Source organism: Nicotiana tabacum, chromosome 6 (genome assembly GCF_000715075.1).
Source record: "Nicotiana tabacum cultivar K326 chromosome 6, ASM71507v2, whole genome shotgun sequence".
Taxonomy (NCBI): Eukaryota; Viridiplantae; Streptophyta; class Magnoliopsida; order Solanales; family Solanaceae; genus Nicotiana; species Nicotiana tabacum.
The window spans coordinates 212,487,141-212,496,919 of NC_134085.1; the positions used below are offsets into that span (position 1 = coordinate 212,487,141).

The 9,779-nt window shown below is 40.0% G+C and overlaps 1 protein-coding gene across 1 annotated transcript; it reads right to left on the minus strand.

The window, feature by feature from the left end:
* Window positions 1-895: 895 nt before the first annotated feature.
* On the minus strand, window positions 896-2,925 carry LOC107787853 (transcription factor TCP15). Its single transcript, XM_016609469.2, has 2 exons — window positions 2,310-2,925; window positions 896-2,211 (listed from the first exon to the last, which is right to left on the minus strand). Exons 1-2 carry the CDS (start codon window positions 2,619-2,621, stop codon window positions 1,285-1,287), a joined length of 1,239 nt encoding a protein of 412 aa, XP_016464955.1. The 5' UTR covers window positions 2,622-2,925; the 3' UTR covers window positions 896-1,284.
* Between the last annotated feature and the right edge of the window lie 6,854 nt (window positions 2,926-9,779).

Consider the following 9,779-nt stretch of genomic DNA (forward strand, 5'->3'; position numbering starts at 1 on the left):
GGTCTATTTGGAAACAGCCTCTCTACCTCAGGGTAGGGGTAAGGTCTGCGTACACACTACCCTCCCCAGACCCCACTAAATGGGATTATACTGGGTTGTTGTTGTTGTTGTAAATAAACAGAGTGATTCATGGCAGTCATGATCAGAATCACAAAATTTCTTGCCACATACTTCTCCAACATTAAAGGGCTAGCTAAACTGTTCTATCCCTAGCTACATTATATTATAGGTCTGAAGTCATAGGTCTTGTCGACATATTTTGGGTGAAACGCTATTTAACATAGTATAATCCCTATAAAAAAATATCTACACACATAAGTTAATTACAAATAAAATTATATGATATGTATTAAATATTTAATTTGATAAGTAATTATGGTAACTAATTACTGTTATATATTAAACTATATTATATTAATATAGTTTTACTATTAATGCATTTGAACTTATTATAACAAATTATTTTTCTTATAGTCAAACATCTCTATAATAACCTCGTTTGTTCTGAATATTTTTGGATGTTATAGCGAAATGCTATTATATAGAACAAATATTATAACATGACATGAAAATTAGTTCCAGAAAAACTTGGTTTTTATAGTGAAGTATTGTTATATAGGGATTTTGTTATAGAGAAATATAAATATATTTTTAAAATATTAATGTCATTTTTAATAGTGAAAAATTACACTATCAACATATAGAAGTTAAACTCTTTTTTTTCTTCTACTGTAACAAGGTGCACAGCCGAGAGTTAGGGAGTGGGGGAGCGTTTGAAATCGATAGGTGAAAAACTTTAATCAATTTGCAAGAGTAGTAATTAAGTAAATTTTTATGATATGACATAATCCATCCAAAACAGCTATAGAGTCTTAATAATTTTTGTACATGTAACTTTAGATATAACAAAGATAAAAAGGAACATTAATTCAATGATGATGATGAATAACAATCTATTCTATAATTGAAAAACAATTCAGAGATTTTTGACAGAACAAACCAAATTCTCATCTCCCTTTGTTAAACTGTTGCCCTCTTCAAACTCGAAGGCAAATTAATCACACAAAAAAAAGGTGAAGAAAGAAAAAGAATGTTCAAGGAAAATTCAACAACAAAAAAATAATAATAAAAAAGAGGAAGTAGAATAAGAAGAAAAAACATATAAGGAATTTCCGAGCAAATAATCAAACCTCTCACGTGTGTGTTTAATCATCCAAACATATAAAACACAAGTTAAGAAAGAATGGATGAATTTGATTTTGATGATCAATCTGCAGCCTACAGCTATGAATGGTGGCTCGTCGTATCATGCCGATCATCGGTGCCACCGCCGTGATGCGAGTGTGACCCACTCGCCTGAGATTCCGATACACCGCCACCTGGCCTATACGAATTTAGACCAGCAAACATGCCAAGTTGCCCTTCTCCCAACCCATTATTGCTGCCGCCGCCGCCGCCACCACTACTGCCACCGAGTTGTTGACTAGGCAAAAGCGCCACGGGGGTTGGAAAATTCATAAATTGCAAACCACTTGGCATTGTGCCTCTATACAAAGCTGCAGCAGCAGCACCAGAATTGCTTACTGATTGAAACGGCCATATTGGATCGCCTCCCATGACTTGGTTACTAGGAATTGGATTCGTTACCATCCAAAAATTAGCCGGAATTGAAGAGTGGCTCGTTGGCATAGTCCCAGTACTTGATTGTAACAAATAACTTCCCATTTGCTGCTGATGTTGCTGCTCCAAGTCTAAATCCGACCTTCGTTTCCTATTTAAATTGTCCTCCTGACTTGTCTCCGTTAAATCAATCGAATTGTCACGCAATTCATTCTTCGTTTGCAACTGCATACTAGGGTTTAAATTTGTTTGAAAGTTCAACAACGTAGTAGCTGAATTGTCGGACGACAATCCAATTCCCGGAAATAACCCTCGTCGTTGAGAAAGCGAAAAATTTGGACTGAAATACGAGGATCGTAGCTGTGATGGTATGGACATGCTGGATCCTGAGCTACGTAAAGAAATATTAAGCGACGTAAAGTTTGCGGGAATTGTACCGGTTCCTGTTGCGGCTATTACTGCTGGTTCCGCTTGTTGCAGTAGCCACTCTATGGTTTCGCCGTCGGACTTGTGACCTAGCTCGCGGGTGAGCTGAAAAACCCTAGCGGCACAAAGCGCAGGCATGCGGATACGTCTGCCCCGACCATCTACCTGTTACACATAATATAATTTAGCAATTAATTAGAACTGTATTCTATCTCTGATAGGTTAAACTTTTAAATGAGATGGTTAGATAAAATTCAACAAACCTTAGTGTGGCGGTCTTTGGTGGAGGTTCGTTTTGGGGGCGGCTTTTTAGATGAATCGGCGCCAGAAGCTGAGATTTGGAGAGTGGAAACTGATGATGTAGTTGATCGAGGTGTATTATTAGGGTTTGTATGAGTATTATCTGTGTTGGAGATGGCAAGAGAAGTATAGGCTGCAGCAGCGTTGGATGAACTAGAGCAAGCTTCATCTTCTTTTTTCTCAAGTAATTGGAATGGGAAAGTAGCAATAGGGCGATGGTGGTGATGGTGTTGGTGGTGTTGGTGGAGATGGTGATCATCACCTCCTCCATCCATGATCACAACAAGTAATGACTAAAAACTTGCTCTAAAAAACCTTTCTCTTTGTCTTCTTTTTCTCTCTAGGCCAAGTTCTTTCTATGAGAAAATAGTGACAGACACTATATTTAATTCTTTGTGGGTCTTCTTATGTTTCTCTCTCTTTCTCTCTCTCACTAGAATGAATGAAATGAAACAAAATGTTCCCTTTTATCTTTCCCCCCCTTTAATTTCTATTAGCTGGGATGAGTATATGTCTCTTTCCCCTCTATAGATTGTTGTATATATGGGCTTTTCTTTTGGCATTCGATGTGTAACATGTGTTGGTTGGGCTAAGGGAGAGATATAGAGGATAAGAGAAGAGAGGGAACGCTTTAAGCATAAACGATAATGAGTGGGAATTATAAGGGGTGAGCTTTAAACAGCAAAAAAAAAAAAAAAAAAAAAAAAGAAAAAATGAACAAAGTAGAAAAAGAAATTATTTGCTTTTGTTGGAGGCTCCTTTTTTAATTGCCTTTTTGACAAATATTGATTGAAATGTGTCGCCAAAGAAAAAGAAAGAAAATAGTATTGCTGATTTTGAGTTTGATTTTCTTTTTTTCTTTTCAGGAAATACTTTTTATTGTGGTTGGACAGAGCCTTTGGTTCAGACTCCACGTGAGGTGCTCTTTTTTATCATTCAATCCATAAAGACAATGGTGGCCATAGGTGGGGCCCAAACCCAAGTCAATAAAATTGAGAGACTTAAAAAGGGGAAGATTTATCAAAGGGGGAGTGGGTCCTTTTCTTCATTCATGTAATCATTTCATTTCGCCTTTGGCTCTTTGCCTTTGTTCTGAACCTTTGCCCGCTGCTTTGCCATCTTTGGGATTCCTCCAATTATTTTCCCTCCCTTTCACCTTGGGCCTAATTATCCGTGGTCTCTTCTCCCCCTACCCTAAATTTAGCAGCTGATTTAGAATATTAGAATAATCAGTACGAAATATCATTGCAACAACTTCATAGGTTAGTGTTTGATAATTAATTAGACACAAAATTTAATACATAAAGAGGATTTTTGACACAGACCTTAAATATATACTTCCTGTTTATTCATTTATGTAGCATTATTTGATTGAATACAAAATTTAAAAAAGGAACGAAGACTTTTAAAATTTGTAGTTTAAAACAAACCCTGAATATTTTATTGTTATAAATTATATCATTAAGGGTAAGATGAGAATTTAAAATTTAAATTTTTTTAAATAAAAATGGATAATATTCTTTTCGGGACAACCTAAAAGGAAAGTGTGCCACATAAGTTAGGTAGAGGAAGTACAAAGTACCATAGCTACTCTTACTATCAGTAACTTACTGATAAAATGAGTGATGGTGAAAATTTTACATATCTATTTATTTTTTCTCATAGCAGTAAAAGAATCAAATTCCTACGACCTTACCTTAAGGTGTACTAATGAACGGTATAATTTTTTTATATATATACATACAACGATCAATGAATGCAAACATGTCTAGAAGTAGCTAGGTCGTTTAAATTTTATCATTGGTCCTAGTCTCCTAGAATTGACAAAAATAAAAAACAAGAAAACGGAGTAAAAGGGTGTTTGTGATCAAAAGAAAAATAGAAAAAAGAAGAGAAGGAATGATGGCTAAGGTTGGGTGGATGGTGCTTTAGCATTGGTGAGACCCTATATTTTATTGTAGACATATATACACCTTTTCGAGTGGGTATAGATATATATAGGATGAGGAATGGCATATATGACTGCAAGACTGGCAGCTATGGGATCGATGCAACTTTCAAATTCTTGTTTAACAAATGCCTAGCCTGGGTATTAGGTAGTACGCCCTTTGACATCAACACCTTCTGTCACTCATGCAACCCCGAGCTCTATATTATATTACTATAGTATATACTCAAATAAATTACTAAAAGCATTTGTTAGGAAATAAAATATAATTCAGTCTGAAGTTATCATGATCATATTTTGTGCATGTTTCATCTCACTTTTACTGGAATCTTTAATTTCTGCTACAAGTCAATGTTTGCAATAAGGTACTACGTATGTCACAATAATACTAACCTTTTATATGTTACTTATGATCTAACCTTAAAGACATGACATATTTTATAAAATGAAAAATATTTCTTCATACCAGCAATTTATTAATTAAACTAATGTACCATGATACTATTTGTATTATCTACAAACACAATTTGCATCTTATTGATTAACCATCAGTTTACTTTTTAACAAGCAATAATTAATTAATTAATTAATTAGTTTGAGCTCATTATCTAAGTATATTATATGGGTCAAAATCTGACCATAGCGATCGACCAAGCTGGGATCTCACCCAGGTGGCGAAATAATGAAGGGCACCACGACCGACCTCGGGGTCAAATCATCGACAACGTATGTCAAGACGTTATTGTACTCAAGTAACGACGAAAAGGACTGTCGCAGAAGATCATGTTGGTCAAAGACCACTGAATGAAAGTTGCAGGAGTTATATATAGAGGGTGGAATTTCTGGAAAAGGGGGGCCTTGGCTTTTTCCTCTCTACTCTTTCTCTGATAATTTCTATTCGTTTAGAATGTTATCAATAAATCAGGAATGTTCCTACCTTTCATTATTTCTCGTTATATACTTTTAGATCTAGAGTTGATTATACTTGGCTAAGATTTACCTTCTTTATTATCGATAATTGGAGTTTGCAAAAGAATCTCAAACTTTTTATTCAAACAATTTGGTGCCGTCTATGGGGATTTCTTAGCCAAGTTTTCTAGTCTCCTTCAGATCCAAAACCGATAAAACATAACCACCAACCAGAAAGAGTGGGAAGTAAACCTCACATACTAATCTAGATCATGTTGCTACATAAAAACAAAAGTTACAACCATATCCACGCAAAACCCACAAGAGGAGATGATACCTGCTGCGCAATCCTATAAAAGAATGGGCACGTCTTGACCTACTCTGACATTCCCCCCACACACCGGATGATCCATGAACAAGCTAAGGTAAACCCAACCCACGTGGAGCTAGGGCACTTTCAAAAAAGAAGAAGAAAGGAGAGCTGAACATGGTCGCCGAATCTAAAAACCACAATTCCATCAACCACTTAAACGCCAGGCAGAGTGAGCAACGTTATAAGGCTACCCTCGTTCATCGACTCATTGGATAGAGGTAAGGAAAATCTAAAATCTCATTTTGGTTTACCTTCTGTTGTTTTCTTAAAAAGGAACACAAGCGCCGCATGGGCAAGCGAGCAAAAGAGCATTCCAACTAGAGAATGGAAGGAAAACTACCACAAAATAACTGGAATATCGCCCATCTCAGACACTTCAACTTCTGGAAAATGACGTCCCTTAAGTCGTACTCCCTTTCTCTCACCTGGGTGTTGTTCCAATTGGATTTTATCGGGGAGGTTTTGAACGAGGTGATGAGGGGACGTCACCAAGTTCAAGGGATAATTCATTGCCCCGTCTACCAACGAGCTCTCCAGGATAGACGATAAAGGGACTAGATAGGAAAATTCCAATATATGCATGAAACGAATGTTAGCAAAATAGCAATGTTTTATACTCTCCAACATCACACTCTCCAATGAAAACAAAATTAAGCAAACTGGGACTCACCCAGGGAACATAGGAATTAAGAACTGAGACTCACCTAGGAAACACAGAGGTTAAGCAAAACTGGGACTCCCCCCAGAGGACACCCGAAACTCTCCAAAAAATTGGGACTCATAACGGGTTAACATTTCGACGTCAGCTCGAAATAAGACTCATATGGCCAAGGGCCATTGCCAAAAAGAAGAGTTCGACCTCGCTCGAATCATAACGGGTTAACATTTCGACGTCAGCTCAAAAAAACACCCCTACGGCCAAGGGCCATCGCCAAAAAGAAGAGTTCGACCTCGCTCGAATCACAACGGGTTAACATTTCGACGTCAGCTCGAAATAACACCCCTACGTCCAAGGGCCCTCGCCAAAAAGACGAGTTCGACCTAGCTCGAATCACAATGGGTTAACATTTAGACGTCAGCTCGAAATAATACCCCTACGGCCAAGGGCCATCGCCAAAAAAAAGAGTTCGACCTCGCTCAAATCACAACAAGTTAACATTTCGAAGTCAACTCGAAATAACACCCCTACCGCCAAGGGTCATTGAATTCGACCTTGCTCGAATTACAACAGGTTAATATTTTGACCAGCTCGAAATAACTCCCATACGGCAAAGGTCCATCGCCAAAATGTATTTCGACGTTAGCTCGAAATAACATCCTTACGGCCAAGGGCCATCACCAAAATGAAAAATTCGAACTCGTTCAAATCGTAACAGGATAATATTTCGACGCTAGCTCGAAATAACATCCTTACGGCCAAAGGCCATCGCCAAATGAAAAGGAAAATTCGACCTCGTTCGAATCGTAACAGGATAATATTTCGACGTTATCTCGAAACAACATCCTTACGGCCAAAGGCCATCGCCAAATAAAAAGGGAAGATCGACCTCGTTTGAATTGTAACGGGATAATATTTTGATGCTAGCTCGAAATAACATCCCTACGCCAAAGGACCATTGCAAAAGGAAAACTTTGACCTCGCTCGAACTCAATATCGATCGTCGCCGTACATTTTTTCTTCTACTTACTAAAAAGTTGATTTCGCTACAAACTCCAAGTTCGACCTTGCTCGAATATATATAAAAAAGTGACTTCGCCCGAATCAATGACAGTTTGATCCTACTCGAACGACTCAAGTCAAGACTAACTTCGTCCAAAACAATGAACCCATTATATAACCTCGTTTGAGTCAAGGGCTAATCTGCTTAAAGCAATAAGTCACTAGTCGATCTTGCCCAAATAGGAGATTCAAATAAGACTCCATGCGGACTCAGACGATGAAGTCCTACTCATTCCGGATTAAAATTGGTTTCCCTGAAAAATCAGGAATTCACCATACGGAAATCCGAAAGTTTATGCCAAAGATATGTAAAGCAAAAGGGGTAGAAATACAAAGGATGGACAATGATGAAAACCCCTTTTATTTAAATAGTTGCGCAAATGGCCGCATATTACACATGGCTAAAAGCTGTCCAGTACAGAAAATAAAAAAAATAAAAACAATGAAAAACAAGAAAAAACGATAAAGATACCACTTTTTTACTTGGCACCATCACTGTCGTCCTCTTCATCACCATCTCTAGGAAACTCCTCCTTAGCATCAACATCCTCGCTGGCCTCCGGTGTCGCAGGATCATAACTACAGTTAACACGAGCCTCTCGTGCCTTCGCCTGAGCTCCTTCATAAGCGGCCTCAGAAACATTACCTGCTTCCCACAAACTCTTGTATATGTCCCGTTGAGCTTCGGCATGGACCTAGAGCTCGTGCAAATGTCGAGGAACATGGGCGGAGGCGGATTTAACTTGGACCAACAATTGCGCCTTTTCGGCCTCAAGAGCAGCGACCCTATATCCCAAGGTTGATGCTTCCCGGTCAAGGTCGCCAATACACTCTTGAGCCTCGCCTCCATGAAAGTATTCGTCTCCTCTCGGACTACTACTCGGATTAAAGGAAACGGATAGTGTCCTCTAAAGCCGACGCCCTCGCCGACGCCGACGCCCAAGCACTCTCGGTACTCTCCAACTCAGAGACCTTTATCTCCTGCTCGGTTAATTTCCCCATCCACTCTGCACTCAAAACTTCGAGTCTGATGGCATTATGATCCAACTCGAACTGCAACGACCACACCTTCGCCTGAAGATGCTCACACTCTGCGACAACCCCTTTTCCTAACTCAAGTTCTTCGTCCTTTACGTAAAGTAGCTCCTCGAGCTCACTATTGCTGCGAATAGCCTACATCAGCCTCTGATCCCTCTTCTCCAGCTCCTCTCCGAGAGATTGATTACTAGCATTCGCCCTTAGCCGTTCATGTATCTCACGACACTTGTTACGGTTGCGCCGATACTTCCCAATATCATTAGAAAAATTTTGGCCCAAGTATCTGTCCTGCGAGCACTTTTAATCTCCAGCATGTACATCTGAAAGCCCCAAAAAGACGAAAAGGGTCGGTAAAGGTTAAGGCCGCCAAAGGCAAAAGGAACACAAAAATAAAGATGAGAAACTTACCCTCAGACCCATAGCGGCCATTTCGTGCATCAAATCAACATCACGGACGTCCCGGAGAGCCTCACACTCTGCGGTAGGGCACAAAAGGTCAAACTGCGGTTCCAAGTTCTCCGTGTCCCCCAGGAAGTTAATCTCTGACGGAATCTCAAGTATACGGGACAGAGCTCCTGCAATTACCACCATACAGGTAAGGCCTTCCTCGAACATCCTAACATAATCAGGATCAAGATTGGAGTCAGACTTGTAGTCGTCGATCACGACACCCTTTCCTCTTTCTGCGGCCGAAGAAGAAGCACGACTCGGTCCGAAAGACGGAAGCCCGCCCAAAGTAGCAACAACGGCCTCAGGATCCCCACTCCTGTCGCATCGGTATGTTGATTAATCACAACAGCTGAAGCCTCTGCCATCGGGTTGGTCACGATTGCCGGTTCACCTCTGCGATCGTGTTAGCATCATCACCCATTTTAGACGCCTTTAAGGGAAAGTCGCCCTCTGAATATACCATGGCTGGGGGAGCCATTTCGGACTCCACTCATCGTCAAGATTCACCCGTTGAGTAGGCAGTAGAAGTCGAAGTCCCAGATCGGGGAACAGTTTCCATGCACACGACTCCGGTTGTAGGTTCAACTTGAGTAGCCCTCGCTGTAGGCCGGGCATCAGACCTTGGTGCAGACCGAGCAGAAGGCGTTGGCTGGAGGAATGCAAGCGGAAGAGCCCTTGACCTTCGCACTCTCCTTGATAACGATAATGGTCGTATAAGAAACAAGGTCAAATTTTAAGGTGGGAAACAGAAGCCGCGACAAGTCTACTTACCAGTAAACGGCTTACGTCCATATTTCTCATAGAAGGACGCCCATTCGCGATCTCCTACCGTGTGAGGAAGAATGGTATTCACCCATTCGCAGATATTGTCAACGGGCGGAGGGGGTAGTCTCGTGGCTACAAAAAAGAAAACAATTTAATACTGCTCAAAGAAAAGCGGTCGACCATCATTCCGACAGAAGATAAACTTACGTGCGAGTTCCACCTCTCAGGAA